We start from the raw sequence: 24,121 nt of genomic DNA on the forward strand, positions 1-24,121 counted from the left end.
TTAGATTAACCTATTCTCAGTCTGGTTTTGCTGCTGAAGGTGAGAGTGTTTAGTTGTGCATATTCCACATGTAGAATGATATAGAATGAGATTACTCAGCAGTTGGGGCAGAGCTTCCCACCTTGGCAGGGCAGAAATTTCTCAACCACTTTGTATGTGTATTGGTTTTCTTAGTACAGAAATAGACATACCTGGATTTTAAAGTCATTAGCATGATTCTAAAGAGGGCCTGAAAAAATCTTTTTATTGCAGAAATTTAAAAATACTTTTAAAAGTAGAAAGAATAGTATAATGAATCTCCATTACCTAAATTCTACTAATTATCAACATTATGTCAATTCCAAGAGAAATTTTTAACAAAGAACTTTTAAGGCACACATAATTTCCTTTCTTAATCCAGATAAATGATCTATTTTTCAGAAACGATATATCAGCCTTAGTGTACCTTGCTTTAATACAATCTATTGATTTTATTTGATACCTGCAAGAAGGGTAAATAATTCTTTGACACAAGGGAGTAGTGATGGGATAGGTTTATTTTCCTGAAGGCCGTGTGGAACACTAGACCCTAGATGCCTAACTTCAAATATTGCAACAGCCTCGTTTGCCAGTCCCTCTAGCACCACTCAGTACTACCTACCTTGCTGCCATTAGACTGATCTTTTAAAAGTTACTTGAGGGAAGTAGAAGCTCATTACATATATCCTCTGTTTAAAACCTTCGTTTTGTCCTTCCCTACCTATAGAATAACATCCCAAACAATAGATTTTTATTCATAATCTGGCTCTGGCCTACCTTTCTAGCTTTCTCTTCCACTGTCTGTCTCTTCTGTAGCACGTACAACTTCTTATGCCTAGAATACTCAATCCATTTTTAGGGCTTATACTTGTTTTTCAAGATCCAATTTAAATGTCATCTTGTGGATGAGACCTTTTTAACTACCCCCCCAGATACAAGTATATAGTTCCTTTAATTGTTTTTGTTTGGGGTGTGTGTGTGTGTGTGTACGTGTGTACGTACACTTTACTGAGTTGTATTTATTAGTTTATGTTTGCCTCCCTCCTCACCTTAATTAGTTATCTCTTCCAAAGCAGGAGTTATATCTTATTCTTTTTAGTCTCCCAACCACTTCTTTAGTGCCCTTATATAGTAGACATCTAATGATAGTGTATTAAATGAATGTATCAATATTTTTAGAATTTTAGAGTCTAATTCCAACACTGGTTCTCTCCAGAAGAGTTCGTCAAAGTTTATTTTTTCATTTTGTTTGTATGTGTGTCATTTTTTTTCCTCCCCGTTTTTGGGGACTCATTAAAATTTCTAAAGAGAACCTAAGTTCTATAGCCTTTTCCTTAGGGGAAATATACTTCGATAAACTAATGTGGAGTATCCATCTGCATTCTTGTAGTAAAGGTAAGTAAAATCTACTTTTAATATACTTAATTTTTTGCTATTGTTGGAAGATATAATTTTATGAAGCTATAAAGCAAAACAGAGGGGGATAAATTTGTGCATATTTGTGTTTATAAAAGCCTTGACCAAATTTCGATATATTTCAGCTCATGGAATGCTGTGTAAATGCCCTGGTGACATCTTTTAAAGAGACTATCTTAGCAGAGTGCCAAGGCATGATCAAGAGAAATGAAACTGAAAGTAGGTAAAATACTACTTAAAGTTCTCATAATCTTTGGGGGAGGTATCTTTAAAGCAGATCACTTTTAGTAAATTGCTGTTAGAGCGTTCTTATATACATAGGTATATATGTTTAAAAAAAACTGCTTAAAATGATAAAATACTTAGCACAGAATCATTATGAAGAAGGTTATAAACTTGTACTTTTAGCATTTCCTCCGCCTTAAGTATCAGTATGCGTATACACTTGTACATGTGTGTATGAGAATTTCAATTTGTTCTCCAAAGTAGGACTCTGCTTTTAAAGACTAATTTAAATAGTAAACATATCTCTTTTGTGTGGAAACTTGCAGCATTTTTAGAAAGTAATAAAACACTATGTTAATCTTCATCTCTCTCCCCCAAAATGTTATACAATTTAAGATTTTGGAAGTAGTTTTTTTTTTTTAATTACTTAAATGTTTTCTTAATAAAGATATATTTGGGGGGGAGGGTTAGCAAGTACATGACAACTAAAAAGAATACAGTATAACTTGCCCATATCCCTTCTACCCAGAGATAACCACTTTTAACATTTTGATGTATCACTCTGCAGATTTCATTGTGTATAATTGCAAGATACTGTCTAATCTCCAGTTGCATTTAAAGTGTATATTTCAATTCACTTAAGGTCGTATGCCTTTTAGAAATTAAGTTTGTAGTAAAAAGCAACCTGCTTATTGGCATAAATGAAATATTTGAATTTCTATATGGCAGGCTAAGTAGAGTTATAATTGATCCATGTTAGAGTCCTTTCACAAGGATTTGTTTATTAGTAACCAGTCCTGTGAGGTAAGATTTTTGTGAAGGTCAATTAAATGGTATAACATGAGAAAGTGCTTTTGAACACTGAAAAATTCTTTATGATCCAGTTTTACCTCTAATGTACTTTTATAATCATTATTTTAAACAGTTTGATGACATGATTTTTGATGTGGCTGTGTATTTAGTATTGCATCTACTTCATGAAATGTACTAATGGTCTGCATGAACTTTCGTTCTTCTTAGAATAAAAAATATTCCATTCTTTGAAGGTCAAATGACTCACTTTTAAAAAGGATTTGGGTTTTGTAGTGTGTGCTCACTTTTAGAGTTTCTTTTAAAAATAATTTTTGTTGGATTGAGAAGGTAGATCAGGAAGTTATAGTACTTACTTTAACAACTCCTGAACTAATTGTACCCACAAAATATTATTAACTTGCAAGTAATATTTCTCCAAACTCTTACTATCATAAGCATTCTAGATCCATGATACAAATCAAAGAGAACATTTATTCTGATGGATGAAATGATTACATGAGTGTGTTCTATCCTTTCAGAGTTACACTTAATGTTTTCATTAATGGACAAAGTTCCTAATGGGATAGAGCCAATGCTGAAAGACTTGGAGGAACATATCATTAGTGCTGGCCTGGCAGATATGGTAGCAGCTGCTGAAACTATTACTACAGTAAGTTTTCCTCAATGGCAGTAGTAGATACATATCATTTATTTTTTAAATGAGGTTTGGGTATTGAAAACAGTAATTGATGGCAAAACAGTGATATTGGAATACCTTTTAATTTTTAGGAAAAAATGTTCAGAAAACTTCCCAAATTTTAAAGCTATAGTGTTTTGTTAAATTTATGCTGATATTTTCTTACTTTTTTATATTATTCTTTTTAAAAACTCATATATAACACATTTTATTTTTAGGACTCTGAGAAATATGTTGAGCAGTTACTTACACTCTTTAATAGATTTAGTAAACTCGTCAAAGAAGCTTTTCAAGATGATCCACGATTTCTTACTGCAAGAGATAAGGTATATATATATATATATATATATTTCTATATATTCCTATATATATAATGATGACTACTGTCATCATTTACTTTTAGTACAAAACTTGCGTCATTATGTTATTAAATTACAAACCAAAAACCTAGCCATTCTGATTTTTCTTCAGTGGAGGGCAACCATATTTATTATATTTGGTGGTTAAATGTTTTTGTAAGCATTGGATATGCTCATGAACTAGAATTTGCTAGAAAGTTCTCTTCCTCTTTTTTCTAAAAATGTTTTTGTTTCGTAATATTACTGATGGTTTAATTCCTATTCATTCTTTCTTTATGACCCAGCTCAAAATATTTTGGAACTTCCTTACTACCCTCCCTCCTCCTACATCATATCTCAAGCAGAGTTGGTTCCTCTGGTTTTTCATAGGGCTCCTGTGAGAGTTATGTCACATTTATTCTTGCTTCCCTTACCCTCTTCTCTCATCCTCGATAGTGGGGAATAACGATAACAAAACAGATTGTTGTCCTTAGAGTTGTGTCTTTTTAAATATCATAAACCTATTACTAGAAATTACCATTAATTTTTTCCCCCCTCTTCAACTACCTTTTTTGACTTCTGAAGTTAGAGTTGTTTTTTCTGTGACTAAAAAGACAATCACCTTCCTCCAGTAGGATTTTTTTCCTCTGTTTTTCTCTTTTAAGGTAGGTAGTAGGTGGTTCAGTCAATCATTGATAGATAGATATACACAGAGTAGGAAAGGAGTTAAGAGAGAGTATGGAGGTAATAAAGTGGTTTGAAATATTAAATTGAATGGCTTCTCAAAGGCTTAATTGAGGTGACATGCGCATTAAGATTGAAAGTGATTAGGAATAAATCATGTGGCTAATTGAGGGAAAAGTGTTCCAGACAGAGGGAAAGCAGATGCAAAGGCTCTAAGGCAGGTATGTACCTGTCAGGTTCCAGGAACAGAGATGAAAGAGCTCATTGTAGTTTGAGTGGATTGAGTGAGTGGGAGAATAATAGGAAATGAAGTTAAAAAGGTAGCAGGAAGCCATATCATGTAAAGCCAAGGTAAGGAGTTTGGTTTTTACTCTGAGTAGGGCAGAAAGTCATTGAAAGCTTTTGAACAGAATGACAGGACCTGACTTACTTTTCAACAGGATCACATGGCTGCTGCAAAAAGAATAGACAGAAGGGAGGCAGGTGAAGATGGAGGAATATCAGTTAAGAACCTATTTAATTCAATTAAGTAATACAGAAGCTTGGCCCAGAACAATAGTGGGTAGAGGTAGTCAAAAGTAGTTGAATTCTGATTACATTATAAAAATAGACTAAACAGGATTCTGATTACATTATAAAAATAGACTAACTAGATGAATCAGATGTGGAATGCGATAAAAAGAGACCAGTCAAGGATGACACTCAGATTTTTGTTCTGACCAATTTGAAAGCATATGCTTTTGCTGAGATGGGGGAGAGTTTGAAAGAAGCACTTTTTGTGGAGATGGTTGCAGAGCGGTTAGGAGCTCAGTTCTAGACAAGTTAACTTTGAAATATTTATTAAACATTCATGTAGCAATGTCAAGTCTGGAGTTTAAGGGAGGGAATGGGCCTGAAAAAAATAAATTTGAGAGCTTCAGCATATAGATGGTGTTTAAAGCACTGACACTATGATCATCAAGTTAATAAATGAGGATGGAAAAAAGAAGCAACCAAGGACTGTCCAGCCTGGGGCATTCTATATTTATTTATCAGAAAGATGAGGAATGATCTTTCATGAAGTGAAAGGAGAATGAGTAGAATGATCAGGAGAGTCCTGTGTGCTAGAAAAGGGAAAAAGCACTTTCAGGAAGAGGGCATTCTCTGCTGTTGTAAAATGCTGCTTATAGGTCAAATAAGATGGGGATTAACCATAATCTTCAGCAACATGGAGGTTGCGAGTGACTTTGACAAGAACGATTGGGCAGAGTACTGGTGTGAAAGCTTGGTTAGAATGATTTCCAGTAAGAACGGCAGTAGAGAAGATGCAGAGAGTGAATTAGATAATTCCTCTAGGAGAAAGAGCTAAAGAGGGAGAGGAGAGAGAGAGAGAGAGAGAGAGAGAGAAGAAAAAAGAAGAAACGGTAGCTGAAGGTGGACAAAGCCAAGAGAGAATTTTTAAGACTTGAAAAGTAACAATATGTTTATATGCTGATGCTACAGAAACAGTGGAGAGGGAAAAAATTGATGATGCAAGAGAAATAGGAGGGAATTCTGATTATTAAAGTTTTCTCAGTGAAATCAGAAGCTGCATCATCAGCTAAGAGTGTACATGGGGGAGGGAATATTAGAGGTTTGAAGAGAAAAGAGTATGAAGATGTTTTTAAGGATAATTTGTGGATAAGATAAAATGGTATAGTTGTCAGCATTAAGACCTCACTTGAGAATATTGATAATCATAACATGACAAAGAGTATGCTGAAGTCATTGACTTGAAAAATCCTATCAGACCAAATATACCATTAAAAATAAAAATTTATTTATATTTTTATTGTATTATTGGAATTGTAACAATTTATATAACTATTAAATATCAAAAAGAATGTTCATATTTTATTTTAAATTATTATTTGTAGGCATATAAAGCAGTTGTTAATGATGCTACCATATTTAAACTTGAATTACCTTTGAAGCAGAAAGGGTAAGTTTTTAAAAAATCAAATGTTTAAAATCTTAAATTTTTTGGAATGTATTGTATGTTATTGGATATGCAAAGTGCCCTATTTTCGTAATCCTGTTAGGTTTGTTTTTGTATTTTTTTTACTTTTATGATTTTTGCAGTCTTTGATTATTAAAAATTGTCTTAATTTTTAATTTTCTATTAAGTCATCTCCTTTTATGACCAAAAAAATATGTTGACCCTATTTTTTTAAGTAGAACAATGTTTTGGTCTTATTCTTTTAGAACCTCTACTTGTTTTTCTCTTATTAGGCACTAAAGTTGTTTTAGTACCTGTAAATGCATAGACGATGACTCAGTTTACCATAAGGATAAAAAGAATGGAAGTGAATTTTAATTTACCATTTTTATTTACCATTTTTAAAAATTGATCTCTCATTGTTGGTAGGATGAATTTACTTGTGCTAAGTATTATAGAAAATCTGAAAATCGAAATTTAGTGAAATAGTAATCTGAGCTAGTTATGGTGTCTTCGGGGCAGTACTAAGTAGCACTAAAGATTTAAAGATTAAAGGTTAATTGGAAAATGATTTTTATGTAATTTCTAGCTGAGAATTGCTGTTTAAACAGATTTATACATAATGCTAAAATATTTGAAAAATAGCATTTCTTAAGAAGGAAAAATTTGGGGTTTTTAAATTTAAATCATTTTTAGTTTTGATGGTTTTTTTTTTAGCTATGTAAGTTGTTTGAGTGATATTATAGTGGAAGACACCTGGGTCATAAAAGTATTGTAGTAATTGGCATAGTTTAGAAGGGCATTTATTGTGTTCTCTATGAATTGTGTAATATATGAAACATAATAGTACATTTTGGAAATCTCTTCATATTGTATTCATATTCCTCATTCTCCTCTGCTCCTAGTACTTTTTGTTGAAAAAATCTCAAACTTACAGTAAAGTCACTCTCTTGCTTTATCAAATATGTATCTCCCTATATATCAGTCAACTTTTTAAATACTTTGCAAAAGAAGTTTCAGGCATCAGTAACCTTTACTCCCTTAAGTACTTCTGCATGCAGTGATAAATTGAATTTGGTGTTTATTTTTTTAAATAAAAATTGCCTACAGTCATATGCGTGTATTTTAAATGTATAGTTTTGTGAGATTTAAGAAGTGCTTATACCTTTCTTAAGATATACAGTATCTTCATCATCCTTGATGCCTCATCTCCATTTTCAGTCCGTCCCACCTTATCTCCTAAAAGCAACTATTCTGATTATTTCATCATAGATTAGTTTTGCCTGATCTGGGACTTCATATAAATGGAATTATACAATATGTACTTTTTTTGTGTAAAGCTTCTTTCAATTTAGCATAGTGTTTTGAGCTTCATTCATGCTTTAGTATATCATGTTCGTTTGTTTTCCAAAGTGGTTGTACTGTTTTCCGCTCATACCAACAAAATGTAAGAGCACCAGTTGATCCTCATTTTTGCCACCATTTAGTGTTGTTAATTTAACTTTAGTCATTCTGGATATAAGTGGAGCTATCTCACTGTAGTTTTAATTGCCATTTCTCGTGATTGTTGATGTTAAGTACTTTTTCACGTTTTAGTATTCTTATATTTTTCTTTATAAAGTGTTCAAATTTTTGGCCTCCTTTTTCTTTTCATTGGATTGTTCTTTTTATTAGTGGACTATGTAGGAGTTCTTATATATCCCCTTTACAGGTCCTTTGTAAAATATATGCTTTTCTTTTATGGTTTTCACTTCTGTGTTTTGTCTAGAAAACTTTTGTCTACCTCTACCCTTAGGTCATGAAGATAATCTTGTTTTCCTCTAGAAACTATCATTTTCGTTTTCACATTTAGGTCTAAGATCCATCGTAATGTTTGTATATAGTTTAAGTTAGGGATTACATTTCTTCTCCCCGCCCTTTTCCATAGTGGTTTCATCATCATTTGTTGGAAATACTTTCCATTTCCCACTACCTTGCTTTGGTGCCTTTTGTCAAAAATCAAGTGACTTAAGTATGTGTTTGTTTTTCTGGGTCTGTATTCTATTCCATTGATATATTTGGGTATCCTTAGGCCATTACCATATAGTCATGATAATATAGTTTTGTACTAAATCTTGATGCCAGGTAGTATAATTTTGTTCTTTTTTTTCCATGAGTGGCTTTGATATTCTATTATTTTTCTAGTATATAGAAATACAGTTGATTTTTATATAGTTACATGTCTTTTTACCATGTTAAAGTTATTCTAGTAATTGTTATGTAAATTTTTAAAACTTTTCTGTGTAAACAATCATGTAATCTGTGAATAGAGACAATTTTACTTCTTCCTTTCTGATCTTTATACCACTTCTATTTCTTTCACTGATGCACTGGCTAGGATTATAAGTACAGTGTTGAATTGAAGTAGTAAGAATAGACATCCTTGCCTTTTTTTGGCAAGCTCAAGGGGAAAGTTATTAATATTTCATCATTAAGTACAAAGTTAGCTGAGAGTTTTTCATAGATGCCCTTAACTAGATTGCTTTTCTTTGTTAAAACTTTATAATGAATGGGTGCTAACTTTTATTAAGTGCTTTTACTGTGTTGAAATGATCATAAAGTTTTTCCTCCATATTCTTTTGATGTGGAGAAATACATTGGTTTAAAAAAAAAATTAAACCAAGTTTGAATTCCTGGGATACACTCCCCTTGATCATGATATGTTGTTCTTTTTATATATTCCTAAATTCAGTTCGCTAACGTTTTGTTAAATTACTTTTTGTCTATGTTCGTGAAGGATTTATCTCTTCTTTTCTGGTCTTTGTGCCTTGTCCAGTTTTCATTTTTGTAATCTCTTTGTCATTTTCTAGTACAGGATTATGCTGGCCTCATAATAAGGATTACTTTGTATGTTCTAAAAGAATTAATGTAATTGCTATAACTTTTTCCTTAAATGTTTGATAGAATTTGTAACTAAAACCATCTGGGCCTGGAGTTTTCTTTATGGGTAGATTTTGATCACAAGTTCAATATCTTCAGTTGATGCAGTGTTTTTCAGATTTTTATGTAATCTAGTTTTAGTTTTGGTAAGTTGTGTTTTTCAAGAAATTTGTTCATTTTTTCTACGTTGTCAAATTTATATTCATAAAGTTGTAAATGCTGTTATTATCCTTTTCTTTTTGGAGATACATTAAAATTTTTTTCTAGAACCATTTGAAAGTTTTTTATCATTCCCAGTACATTAGTATATATTTTCTACAAATATAATCACAATACAGATATCAAAATCAAGAAATTGGCTTTGGTGCATGCTACCACCTATTCAGACCATTTTAAATTTCATTGATTGACTATATAATGTTTTTTTAATAAGAAAATTAGCCTCTACAGAATCATATGTTGCATTCAGTCATATTTCTTTGGTTCTCTTTGGTCTGGAACCATCCTTCAGACTTTCTTTGACTCTTATGACCTTGACACTTTTGAAGATTGCAGGCCAGTTATTTTGTACAATATTCCTTAGTTTGAGTTTATCCCATATTTCCTTATAATTAGATTCAGGTTTGTATCTTTGGCAGAAGTGAAACTTTGTTCTTGTCACTGAACCTTATCTGAGGCACATGATTTTGATTTATCTCATTACTGATTATTTTTATAGTTTGATCACTTGATTAAGTTCATGTCTGTTAGACTTTTCAACACTGCAAAGTTTTTCTTTTTCTCTTTGTAATTATTTTGTGACTAGCACTTTAAAACTCTATAAAGATCCCATTGCTTATCAAATTTTCAACTTTTACATTGATTTATCATGTCAGTATGGACTCATAGTTTTCTATTTTAATCATTGGGTTATAATTTTCTATCATTCTTTATTTTAGTTTTCAGATTATCCTAGATTTGCGAACTGGTTTTAGGGTTGTTGTTGTTGTTGTTGTTGTTGTTGTTTTAACAGTAAACTCTTCCTTTCCTTTTGGCACATGAGAATTTCCAGACTCACTTTCTATTTTCCCTTGCCTAGCCTTAGAATCAGCGATTTTTTTCACAGAGCCCTCATTTCTTTTAGATGGTGATATTTAGTGGACAAGATCTGATGCTAGGTATATTCATTGCTATTAGGATGTCACTGCGTCAAGGCCCTCTCAGTGGACAAATATAAAGGTACACACACATATTTACAACTATGATGCCTGGCCTTGTTTCCTTATGGATACATTTCTCACTCTGACTTCTCAAGCTGGGTCACCCCCTACATGGATGCCTTCTTCATCCCGCTGAAACCTTAACATCTCCCATCGTGCCTTCTCCTTATACAGACACCCTCCTTACCTATTTGGTCTCTTGTACTCCATACCTGGCCACTCCTCCGTGTCAACACACCCGCTCTCTGTTTGGGTTTTGACACCTGATACTTAGCCTTTCTAGTGAATGTCTAACTTACCCAGCGTAGGCTCTGACACCCCATGCAAGGTTGCAACCCTGCACTGGTGGCGCTTTCACTCTGCTTGGGCTTTCATGTTCTTGGTTAAATTTATTCCTAGGTATGTTTTTCCTTTGGATGTTATAAATAGAATTGTTTTCTTATTTTCCTTGTGGATTGTTCAGTGTTGGTGCATAAAACCACACCGATTTATGCGTGTTGATCTTGTACCCTGCAGCTTTGCTGAATTAGCTCTAGTAGTTGTTTTGTGAATTCTTTCATACTTTGTACATACAAGATTATGACATCTGTGAATAGTGATACTTTTACTTCTTTCTTTCCAACTTGGATGCCTTTATTTCTTTTTCTTGCCTAATTGATCTAACTAGAAACTTCTAGTACAGTGACGAATAGCAGTGGTGAATGTGAACATTCTTGTCTCGTTCCTGATCTTAGGGAGAATACTCTCAGTATTTCAACACAGCATGTTTGCAGTGGGTTTTTTATAATTTCATTTTTCTTAACAGTAGCATGGCATTCTGTCTGGTAGATCTAGCATAGTTTATTTAATTGATCCTTTATTGCCACACTAAGTAGTTTCTGATATTTTGCTATTACTAATAGTGCTCCAGTGATTAATATTGTATATTTGTCATTTTATGTGTGTGAAAGTGTTTCTACAGTTTCCTAGAAATGAAAATCGCTGGATTTCTCTTTATTTTCTAATTCTTAGGTCACCATGTCCTACCTTTAGCACCAAATTAAAGTAGAAAAAATCCTGTGGAATAAAAGGAGTATTATTAGCTGATCTAGGTTGTTGTGGCTATTGGAAGTGGTGAAGGTGATGTTTTACAAAAAATGAAACTGCTAGTAGCATCCAGTTATTTGGGAGACTCACTTCTGAGGAAGGATAGAATAGTTTGTGGTAGGCTAATGCTTTCACTGAGAACAACCAGGAAAATCAGGTAATATAGAAAATTGTAATTTTTATATTACCAAAGAGCTACAGAGGCAGCTAGGACAAAATATTTGAAACATAGAAATGAGAGAGAACCTTTCAGAGGTTAACCGAGGATTCGTAGTTATGTTTCCCTGAAAAGCAGCAGCTACGAATTAGGTTTGGCTCAAGCTACGCAGTACTGCTAAGAGCCAGCGGAGCTTTTGGTGGTAACACAGGAATGGAATGGCAAAACCCACTAGACTCTAATTGAAAGCCCAGGAGGAACATTCCTTGGATTCAGCGGCTAACCGGAAGTAGATTGATTGAACTCAGTTCCTGATTGGATTAAAGTTATTAGCCTCTTTCATAGCAGAACAAAGGATGAATCCATTCTTAATGGAAGGTAACATCATCTGGTTCCTCTGTGATTCTTTTATATGCAGTGCCCAGTATTCAGTATGACATTACTAGTCCTGTGAAGGCAGAGAAACTTATGATCAACTAAGAGAAAAATCATTTTAGAAGCAGACTTTCATATGATCCCAATATTGGAGTTTACAGATAAGGACATTCAATTAATTAAAATTAATAGCTTAACCAGAGTGATATACCATTCACACCTGCTAGGATGGCTAAAATTAAAAAGATGTTAGCAAGTGTTGATGAGGATGTGGAGAGGTTAGAATCATATACAGTTGGTGTGCAGCGGCTTTAGAAACAGTTTGATAGCTCCTCAAGAAGTTAAACAGAGTTACTATTTAACTCAGTAGTTCCACTCTTGGGTGTAGACACAAGAAAAATGAGCGCATACATACATCCACTCTAAAATTTGTATATGAGTATTTATAGCAGCATTATTATTAGCCAAAAAAATAGAAACCATCCAAATGCCATTTTCTGATGAATGGTTAAGCAAATTATGGTATATCCATGCAACAAAATATTATTCAGCCATAAAAAGGAATGAAATTCTGATACATGCTGCAACATGAATAAAACCTTGAGAATAATGTGCTCAGTAAAATAAGCTGAACACAAAAGCACAAATTTTGTATGATTCTCTTTATATGAGGTATCTAGAATAGTCAAGTTCATTGATAGAAAAAATAGGATAGAATACATGTTACCAGGGATGGAGTTGGGGGAGTGGGAAGTTATTGTTTAATGGGTATAGGGTTTCTGTTTCGGATAATGAAAACGTTCTGGACGTTGACAGTGGCGATATTTGCAGAACATTGAATGCCACTGAATTGTACACATAAAAATGGTTAAAATGCTTATTTTTACCACAATAGAAAGATAAATATGTTTTAGAAAGGAATGAACTATTGATACATGCTATGATGTGGACAAAACTGAAACGCGTTACGCTAAGTAAAAGAAATCAGTCACAGAAGACCACATGTTGTGTGATTCCATCTGTATGAGATGTCCAGAATAAAGAAATCCATAGTGACAGGAAGGAGATTAACTGTAGCCAGGACCTGAGAGGAAGGGGCAGGTAGAGAACGAGATTTAACTGCTAATGAGTATGGGGTTTCTTTTTGGAGAATTGAAAATGTTTTCAAATTTTATTATGATGGTTGCACAACTTTATGAATATACTTAAAAGACATTGAATTGCACATTTTAAATGGATGAATTGTATGGTGTGAATTATATCTCAATAATAATCTTAAAAAGGTAATAAGTATTAAATGGACAAATAGATGGACGTTGTCATCTGAGAAATGGTAAAATATCTATAACAATGTGTAGTTGGAATCATAGAGGATAGAAAGGAGGGCATAAGCAATAATTGAAGAGCTATCGACCCAAAATTTCCAAAATTGATAAAGATACCGACTCTTAAACTCAGGCATCTCTTTGAGACTCAGCAGGGTAAATGCCAATTAAAACTTTCCTGGGCACATCACAGTATAACAGCTTAAAACTGAAAACAACAAAAAAAGCTAAAATAGCTGGGGTGGGGGTGGTAAAATTCCACACTGTGTTCAAAGAAACAACAATAAAAGACTGACAGCTGTCTTCTCAACAGGTTGAATTGGAGAAAGGGAGATAGACCACTGCAGATATTACAGTAGTTCATGCAGGAGCTAGGCATTGGCAGTGCGAATAGATTGGAGGAGATGAATAGATTCTTGCAAAGTAAGTTAGTGATCTTCAGACTGGCATATATCTACCTTGAGAGATACAGAAAGTTTCCTAGAGTATGCCAGTGTGGATACTTTTTAGGAAATCAGTTTCTAAATCTTTAACTTGCACATCTATTCTTTTCTAAAATTGAGCCCTCTGGTGGAAGTATTATTGCAATTTCTTCTGTCCACTTCTTTCTCCAATTACTCTTCCTTATTTTCCAAAGAAAGTTATACTTCTCTTATTCTTACTTTGGTTGGTATATAGCTTTAGGATATAAAAAAGCCTCCATGTTGCATAAAAAAGGAATATTTTGAAACATTGTTGTTGAGGTACAGAAAATGAATTTCTAATGACTCAGTATCAGATTCTTTTGCAGATCATGGTTTTCAATTCTTTGCTTTCAACATAATTGGTGGCCAGTTGGATGCATTTTTAAAAATAGTTTCGTTAGATCATGTATTTTTTGTAGCAAATAACTCAGGAAGTGCTCAATGAACTAACATCATAAGAAAACTTCCAGTTCTGTCTACTTATGTGAATACGAGTTTTCAGGGCAAAGACATGCATATATATAAAAATAAAAAGTAGAACTGAAATTGATTGTGATTCTTGGATTCATAATTGGAAAGGAAAAAAGTTTTATCCACATCTTTAAGAGTTAATACAGTAAAATTTTGCATATTCATGTTTTATACACACTATAATTGTTTTGATAAGTTGTATATTTATAATGATAACTCGAATCTGGTACACTAACACTTGGATTTTATATACACAAGAAATTTTAAAATATTGAATGTACATATATAGTTTAAAGAAGTAGGATAAAGAAATTCAAGACTTTCAAGAATAAAAGCACCATACCTTTGGTTTTAAATTTTTGTTAAGTGAGAGATACAAGTTCTTACAGTATTTTAAAATGCATGATGAAAGCTATCACATTGGTATGGAGTTTAGGTTACATTGGAAACATTTCAAAGAGTGACATAACAGGTTTATCTTAACATATTAATAATGAAAAGTTTTAAATGTTAATGTATAAACATGCACAGATTTACTCAGTTTTTCAAAAGTATTTTAGCAGGTGTCTGAATAAAATCTTTCATATATTATTGGCAAGGCCACCACTAGAATGAAGCAAAAAGGCACCTAGGGTACAAAAATTTAAGGCAGTCTCACTCTCAGGTCCTACAAGTACATTTATGAGAACCTAAGAGTGAGTGCCTCCTTAATTATGCACCGTAGATGTCTTCTTGTTCATTCTAGTTCCGGCCCTTATCACTGGATTTATACAACATAAGAAATTTGTTTGTGAAAAATTGGCTTTAGAAAAAATATTTGCAAATATCAATCATTTTTTCATTAACTGCTTTTAATTTGCTTTTTAGGGTGGGATTAAAAACTCAGCCTGAATCAAAATGCCCTGAGCTACTTGCCAATTACTGTGACATGTTACTAAGAAAAACACCATTAAGCAAAAAACTAACCTCTGAAGAGATTGAAGCAAAGCTTAAAGAAGTGGTACGTAATATATATATATATTTTTTACTTTGAGTTTGTGTTTTGCTTATAAGACTTTCTGTGATAACATCATTTTTTAAAAAATGTACATTATAAGGAACTGATATGAAATTTTGCAGTGCAAGATCTCAATAAGTTAGTTATTTTTCTAAATGAAAATTTTTATTCCGTAACTTCCAGAAAAGGGAATAGCATTACCCCTTTATTAATTCTTTTTAGGCAATTAAATTCTAGCACCTATTAAAGGGAAAACAAAAGGGACAATGGTGCCAATGGTGTTTGGAACAATTGTCGAAAGACTGGGAGTTTTTAACTTCTTTCTTTTTGTGAGAATTCAAAATAGATAACTAGGAGTGAGTGAGTGTAGATAAAGAAGCAGTTGCTTTCATTTATATTTGTCTCCTTTTGTTAGTGTAATAAAAGCCCAGGAATACAAACATGAAAATAATGAATAAGGATATAGAGAAAGTATAAACAAAAAAGCCTAGAGAGATTAGTGTCAGAAAAAGGTAAATAAGATATGTAGAAGAGGAAATTGGAAAGAACCACTCACTTTTGCATTTTATATAAAATTTGAAGATGTTTATAGGAACTAAAAGGTTATTTGGTTAAAGTCTCAAATTTGCTAACTTTTAAAGTAGCAAATAGAATATCAGGATTGATTATTTTTCAGAGATGGGCAGTTTAGTAGGCCTGTAAATATGCTTTATAAATTTCTGAATGTTGACAATTGGGAGATAAAGAGAGGTCTGAAAGAGTTGGCTAAGCATATATGTGAATTGACAGTAACTTTTTTTTGTGTACAGCTCTTGGTACTCAAATACGTACAAAACAAAGACGTTTTTATGAGATATCACAAAGCTCATTTGACGCGACGTCTTATATTGGACATCTCTGCTGATAGTGAAATTGAAGAGAATATGGTAGAGTGGCTAAGAGTAAGTAATTTTTAAAAGTATTTGTTGTTTAGCACATAGTTGATATGTGTGCTTAAGTAATACATTTTAGTGATATCTTTAATGTTAAAGAAATAGATATATTTTATAACCATATGATATCAGTTACATAAAACAAAATGATATCTAATAAAGTATATCTTCTTAATAAAGACTTGTAGTGAAGCACCTTTGCTCTTGTTTGAACTGACCTTATTAAGTAGGCTACAGGACAAATAATTTTTAAGTTGTTAGTAACTGCTTAACTATGAAGATGTTTGTAAGTAAATACTTCTTTATAACAAAAAGAATCAGTAGGTAAAAGATGATGGCTTATTTTAGGGTAATCATTGCTCAGTGTGACTAAATTTCCATATCAAAATATGTTGTCCATTCCTTTCAGTTCATTTTAATGGAATTTGAGTTATATTAAAATAAATATGTCTTTACATGTATAGATATGTTTCAAATTCCGGATTTACAGATAGCTCTGCTTTGTAGCGTGGGATAGTAAAAATTACTGTGCAAACTAAGACTATGCAAAATGATCTTAATATTATTAACAGTCAGTGGGAAAAATTATTTTGTGACTGATTTCAGAAATTTTTTGTCAGAACATTAAAAACTCTTACTATCTGTAAAATTACACTGTAATTTAAAACAAACTGTCAGAGTTAAAGTTTTTATTTCCTTGTAAAAAAAAAAACAAGATTAGTTAAGGAAGTACTCTGAATTCATATGTCCGATATTGCATCTAGAATATAAAAAGAATTCTTACAACTCAACAGTAAAAACACAACTCAATTAAAAAATAGGCAAAGGATTAGAATAGACATTTTTTCACAGAAGATATACAAATGGCCAATAAGTAAATATAAAGATGCTCAATATCATTAATCATTAGGGAAATGCAAATCAAAACCACAATGAGATACCACTTTACTCCCACTAGGATAGCTAAAATAAAAAAGACAATAATAAATGTTGTTGAGGAAGAGAAATCGTAACCCTGTGCATTGCTGGTGAGAGTATAAAATGGTGCAACCTTTTTAGAAAATTATTTGGTAGTTCCTCAAAAAGTTAAATATAGAGTTGACCCAGCAATTCTACTCTTAAGTTATTCCACTTGAGAAATGAAAACATGACCACACAAAATCTTGCACATGAACATTCACAGCAGCATTATTCATAATAGCCAAAAAATGGAAACGACCCAATTTGTCAGCTGATACATAGATAAAATGTGGTTTATACATAGCATATTATTTGGCAATAAAAAGATATGAAGTACTGATGCAAGCTACAACATGGATAACTTAGAAAACATTCTAACTGACAAGCCTGTCACAAAAACACCTATCGTATGATTCCACTAATACAGAATGTTCAAAATAGCCAAATCTGTAGAGACAGAAAGTAAATTAGCTGTTTCCTAAGAGCTAGGGAAGGAGATGATGGGGAATGACTGCTAATAAGTATGGAGATTTTTTTAGGGGGTGATAAAAATGTTCTAATGTTCTAAAATTAGGTAGTGACGATGGTTACAGAACTGTAAATACTGTACAAAAATCCACTTTATTGTACACTTTAAAAGGGTGAATTTTGTGGTAAATGAATTATCTCAATATTACTGTTATTAAATGAAGAGTGGATTGACTAGAGCTTGCTTTCATGTCTTGTAACTTGCAATGCTGAGTCAGCATCTTTTGCATGCCTTGGAGAATTGTCATTCTCTCTGTAAGTTTAGATCAGCTTCGAGCCTTTTGTCTTTTGGGTTTTCAGTGTTGTGAAAATTTTTGCTGATATCACTTCCTCTGGGGCATCTTATCCTTTTTTTTAATCACTACAATTTTTCTCATTTACGTTGACAGTTTGCCTTCACTAACTTCCTATGGCTCTGCATACTTAAGTCTTTAACGTTGGCAGTATCAACATGACAACCAAAAAAGAGTAGGCTCTTCTGTAACTCCTGTTATGTTCTGTTTTGTTTTCACTTCCGGCATTATTTTCATTTCTTTACTATACTTTTATCATTTTTGTTGCCAGTTACCTCTTTTCAATTATCTATTTTTGTTACTGTCATGCAGATTTATCACTGGAACACAAAGATGCAGCAAAACTACATGCTTTACTGTCTGGGTGAACAGATTTTGAAAGAAGTATTGTGATTGTTCACTGATGTGATGTCCTCTGTTACTTGTGTAATTATTTGTAGATTGAGGAGCTAGAAGTGAAGGTTATATTTTATGCATTACTCACACTTAACATATAATGGTAACTGAAAGTTGAACTATGTTGTTGGGGGATTGGTGCTATTTATTCATACTATGGTAACTGAAATTCATGAATATTGGAATTGTGCAAAGAAAGCCAGGATTGCCTGTACTAACCTATTGGTTTTATGAATCAAATTTAATAGGTATTAGACTACAGATATTGTAATAAATAAGAGAGGACGAATTTTGTATTAAAGCATCTAAGATTTAGTTTTCCATTAAAAGTTTTACCAACAGTATATCAGATTATATATTATTTATTACCTCTTATGTCTTTCATTTTCATAGGAAGTTGGTATGCCTGCAGATTATGTAAACAAGCTTGCTAGAATGTTTCAGGACATAAAAGTATCTGAAGATTTGAACCAGGCTTTTAAGGAAATGCACAAAAATAATAAATTGGCTTTACCAGGTATTTTATAATTTATGTGTATACTATATATATTTTTTAACTTTTTAAAAAAAATCTTTGTTTTCCAGTAAATTAAAAATGAACCTTGACAGTAATAGATAGAAAGATGTTACAAAGACCACATTCTTTGAAGACATCCTGCAAAACAGACTTTAGATTTGCTAACCCTTATTTTGGAAACAAAAGGACACTTTTTAACAAAAGCTTTAGTCTTGTTTTTTTTTTTTTATCAAAGCTTGCCTTGTATGTATGTATATGTTTATTTATTTTGAATTTTATCCATTGTCAAGATTATTTACCTTATAGTTTTCCGATATTCTTGCCTATAGCTGATTCAGTTAATATAAAAATTTTGAATGCTGGTGCCTGGTCAAGAAGTTCTGAGAAAGTCTTTGTCTCACTTCCTACTGAACTGGAAGATTTGATACCTGAAGTAGAAGAATTCTACAAAAAAAATCATAGTGGTAGAAAATTACATTGGCATCATCTCATGTCAAATGGAATTGTAAGTAAATATTGTGTTAGTTCAGATATTGGTTTGGCTGAAAGCAGCAGGCCTCCAAATAAGTGTTGCTTAAACAAGATAGCTCTTTGCTTCTCTCACATTAAAAGTTTGAGCAGATATAGTGGTTCTGTTCCATGAACTTGTTAGGAACATAGTATTCTGGTTATGTCACCATTCTTAAGGTATTGCCCTTGTTTGCAGAATCCAGTATCATCTCTCCTGTGTCTTCCAGCACAACAGAAAGGTGAGGGTATAGTATATGTTCCTTTAAGGGCAACTTCTAGAAGTTTACCTCATCATTTCCACTTATATCTCATTGGCCAGAACTCAGTCACATGGCTAAATTTTGCTCCAGAGGAAGCTGGGAGATGAGCCTTTATTCTGGACAGTCATTAAGGTCTGCTAAAAATTTTATTACCATATAAGAAAGGAAGAATGGATATTGGAAGACAACTACCAATCTTTTCCAAATATAATCTCATGTAAGAGAGATTAGAGAAATTGTAATCATTATGAAGAGATTCTTATTTTTTTAAATTACTTTATCTATTATAGATAACATTTAAGAATGAAGTAGGTCAGTATGATTTGGAGGTAACAACGTTTCAACTGGCTGTGTTATTTGCGTGGAACCAAAGACCCAGAGAGAAAATCAGCTTTGAAAATCTAAAACTTGCAACTGAACTTCCCGATGCTGAGCTAAGAAGGACATTATGGGTTTGTTTGTTTTTATGTGTTCTGTTTTTAAAATTGTATCTTCTCACAAAGCAGGACATATGTGTTAGCTTGCTTATATTTTATAAATTCATAATTCTGAAATGACTTTAACCAAGAAAAATAAACCAAAGAAGTATTTATGGAAAAAAAGAAATTGAAAATAAGCAAGTTTCTAAGATGGAGAAAGGCAAAAAAAAAAAAAAGAGAGAGAGAGAGAAAGATTGAGTTGGTATTTAAATATTACCTGTGAGGAGTGTGGCAAAGATTTCATAATGAGAATTTGTTCATTGATTTTATGATAACTAAAAATTTAAGGATTAGACAACTTTGGTCCTTTTGAGGGCTCGTAAAATGTACTCTTTAGCCTTTGCTTGTAATTACATTATATCCCTACCCCATAGATCTCTTAAATTACCTAGAGAGAAACAGTTGGTAAATAACTGGCAAGTGGTGTTTGTGGTGGGTCATATGTAATCAGACTTTTTAGTTTCTTGTCTTATTGTAAAGAGAGCATTCATCACTTCCTCATAACCAACTCTTCTCGTTGTGTCTGTCCTCATTGTTATAGTCATGGAGGTACCAAGTAAAAGTTTGAATTCTGAATTTGTGTTTATAATGTTTCCTCACCTGTATTGTTCATGTTGGAGAATTGATATTAGTATCTAACTCTATTTATAGATGCTAATTGTTTTCTCTTTATTCTTCATAGTCGTTAGTAGCTTTCCCAAAGCTCAAACGTCAAGTTTTATTATATGAACCTCAAGTCAACTCACCCAAAGACTTTACAGAAGGTACCCTCTTCTCAGTGAACCAGGAGTTCAGTTTAATGTAAGGTTTATGTTGGTTGATCTAAAAACTAACTTGTTTGAATTTTAGTGCTTTATTTTTAGCAAAATATTTTTCTTACGTAATATTTAAAACATCTGTATGCTGTCACACTCTAGATTTATGCCATTTAGTTGTTTATTAAACATGTTAATGAATTAGAGATGTTTACTTTATATATTATTCATGGATACATTTTGAGTTCTGACATTTTATTGTATTGCTTTTCATCTTTAAAGTAAACCATCCTTTTACATTTTAAAGCTGGCTTTACCCACGCAAAGCATTTTTTTCTTAAGATCCAGTTAGAAGATAATGCTAAAATACAACCCATATATCTTCAATTATCTAACCAATTCCATAGCAGTATAAATTACATTAACTTTGTTATTACAGGGAGTGTAGTCATCCCTGTTTTATTAACAGAGCCTTTATTGTGTTTGGGGGAAATCATAGGGTTTATTTTAAATAAAACTGTATGTTGGTTATTTGTTACTTTTCCTTTAAGCAGTTCTGGATATTAATTTTTAGAATATTTCTGACTCTTTCAGACATTGTTGCTATAATATGTTTAAAAGGCCTTTCTCTGTAAGATATTGATGCATTGTTTTTTATAGAAAAAATGCAAAAGTTCAGAAAAGAGGTAAAATCAACCTGATTGGACGCTTGCAGCTCACTACAGAAAGAATGAGAGAAGAAGAGAATGAAGGAATAGTTCAACTAAGAATACTAAGAACCCAGGTTTGTAATGTTAAGACAGAATGTCTAAAATTTGAAAAACTTTGGCTTTTTGGTTTTTTTTGTTTTTGTTTTTAATCTTTAAACCCCCTTTTTTTGAATTTAAAAACATGTAGGAATTCAAATTTTTTGTAAGGAAGAGTTACTTTCCATTTTACTGGAATTTAAAAGTTGTATTGATGACATTCTCTTATCTGCTGAAAGAGATGTTTGTATGGCTTGGCGGACTCTGGTAGATTCTGTTGGTTGGGCAAAACCTTGGTTTTAGGTTGTGTCTTCCTTTGACCATACCTGAATAAATGTATCTCAGCAACAAATTTCAATTCTAGAATTAACATATTTTAATTTTAATTTAAGACTTCTAATTCCTTTGTAATGTGAAATTAGGGAACATTTTAAAAAATGTTTTAAAGCTAGAGTTATGATACCTTCCATCCATGATAAAGAATACCTATTGCAAGCTAATATATGACCATTGTAACTGGTCATACTATAAGATGCGCAGAGAAAATAAAGGTTTTTTTGTTTTATCTTAAACTAATCCATAGTTATGCCCATTCCAGTAATCCGAGCTGTCCCTTTAGGTAACGCCGAGACATCTTATTTCTCCCTGATCCTACTCTGCCCATCCCCATTCTTTGTACCTGTTTTACTATCATTATTTAATATTGTTTGAAATTATTGGCCAATGCAATGAACTAGGAAACAAATAAGAGGAAAAGATTAAATTTTTTTATTACTTATAGAACATATAATTTGATAAAGGAGTAGAGAAAAGATGAATAAAAATTGCTGTTCTATTTAGCAATAAATAAATTCTAAAACTTAAGAAAATGAAAGAAGAAACCATAGAATTCAAAGTACAGTTTTTAGTAGTTTTGATAAGTGCATATACCTGTGTGACCATCAACTCAGCTAAGATCTAGAACATTCCTACCACCCCAGTAATTTCCCTATGTCTCCCATCCAGCCAGTCGCCCTTCTTCCAACCCATCTGATTCCGATCACCATTGCTTAGTTTTGCCTGTTCTAGGTCTTCATATAAATAGAATCAGATGGTATATATACTCTGTGTCTGGCTTCTTATGCTCAACATGAAATACCACATTTTTTAATAATAAAGCTGAGTAACTTAAGTCAGTTTTTCCCATATTAAAATCAAGTTTACTGAGTTTCATGTAAAAATTTAACTAGCAAGATTTTTGGAATTTTACGAATTGGTTCTCAGTTTTATCAGAAAGAAATAGATGAGAGTATTGAAAATCTTAAAAAAATAAGACAAGGTGATAGTGGTGGTAGAACTTGCCTTGCCAAATATTAAAACTTATTAAAATATCTACAAAAATATAACAATATGACAAGCAGATTAATTGGAGAAAATAACTCAGAATTATCCCTCCTATGTAAATATAGATAAACTTTACAATAAAGGAAATAATTTCCATGGCTCATGAAAAGAGAATGGATTATTCAGTAAGAGGTTTTGAGGAGTTTTACTTTTGTGGGGAAAAATCAAGATGTACTCCTAGCTTATGGTATACCAGGATAAATTTCAGATAGAGTTGAGATGTATAATGTGGTGGTAGTATATAGTCATACTATAAGATGCGCAGAGAAAATAAAGGTTTTTTTGTTTTATCTTAAACTAATCCATAGTTATGCCCATTCTAGTAATCCAAGCTGTCCTTTTAGGTAATGCCGAGACATCTTATTTCTCCCTGATCCTACTCTGCCCATCCCCATTCTTTGCAATTTTCACAAATGGCATCTAGATGTAATTCATTTGACCTTGCAGTGACAGTGAAGGGATCATCTATAATATTTATACAGTTGTGACAGTGTCTTGGGTTCTTACTCTTAGCAGCTGTGGAGTGCTTTCTCTCTCACCTACGGGAATTTGACTTTCTGTTGCTATCTACTGCTGATGTCTATAGCAGATGAACTATAATTATTCTTTTTCCAGTTGGGAAAGGCTACATAGTCTCTTCCCTCCTCTACCTGCCTGTCCTCTGCTCTTAACTGAGCCCTTGAGCCCTCTGAAATTATGCCATATCTTCTGTGTGGCCCCCTTTGCCTTCATTGTACACTGTCATTATCATCTGCTGCAGGATCACCTTCACCTGCCACTAAAGGCCCAGTGGCAGGTCCATTAGCTCTGAACTCTGTGTCATGTGGGAACTGAGAGAGATTCAGGAGTGCATATTATTTCCATCATATCATCCCACTCTTCAAGTGACCTCCAGCATATTAAATGGGGACCAGAGCCAGAGCCCCTCTGCTTTCCATTTTTCTCTCTCTAATACAACTACTGTCTTCACCTTTACCAAGTCTAGAAGAGGAGAAATTGGGACATTTACAGTTGTTCCTCTTCTCTTCCTTGGTTCTTATAATCTTCAAATGCCTGAAGGGACAGACTTCTCCTTCTTTCTATTTGTACCCTTGGCATAAATCCCTGTGATCAAGATCGTGGCATCTGGATATGTTGAGAATGGGAGGAATTCATCTGACCTAGTGACAGTGAAAGAATCTTCATGTCTATACAGGGGAAGTTGAAGGCACTTTTCTCTTACTGAGTAGTGCCTGATTTCCA

The 24,121-nt window shown here is 32.7% G+C and overlaps 1 protein-coding gene across 1 annotated transcript in view; it reads left to right on the top strand.

Moving 5' to 3' along the window:
* CUL5 (cullin 5) overlaps positions 1–24,121 on the top strand; it is an 82,720-nt gene that overhangs the window by 47,881 nt on the left and 10,718 nt on the right. Inside the window, exons 8-18 of the mRNA XM_039883161.1 lie at positions 1,560–1,653; positions 2,991–3,121; positions 3,367–3,474; positions 6,066–6,130; positions 14,991–15,123; positions 15,930–16,061; positions 18,623–18,746; positions 19,076–19,251; positions 19,807–19,968; positions 20,678–20,796; positions 21,411–21,534. Coding sequence (XP_039739095.1) covers positions 1,560–1,653; positions 2,991–3,121; positions 3,367–3,474; positions 6,066–6,130; positions 14,991–15,123; positions 15,930–16,061; positions 18,623–18,746; positions 19,076–19,251; positions 19,807–19,968; positions 20,678–20,796; positions 21,411–21,534 — 1,368 coding nt within the window. The remainder of the gene's footprint in view (positions 1–1,559; positions 1,654–2,990; positions 3,122–3,366; positions 3,475–6,065; positions 6,131–14,990; positions 15,124–15,929; positions 16,062–18,622; positions 18,747–19,075; positions 19,252–19,806; positions 19,969–20,677; positions 20,797–21,410; positions 21,535–24,121) is intronic.

The sequence above is a fragment of the Pteropus medius genome, unplaced genomic scaffold, assembly GCF_902729225.1.
Source record: "Pteropus medius unplaced genomic scaffold, Ma_sr-lr_union100, whole genome shotgun sequence".
NCBI classification, from domain to species: domain Eukaryota; kingdom Metazoa; phylum Chordata; class Mammalia; order Chiroptera; family Pteropodidae; genus Pteropus; species Pteropus medius.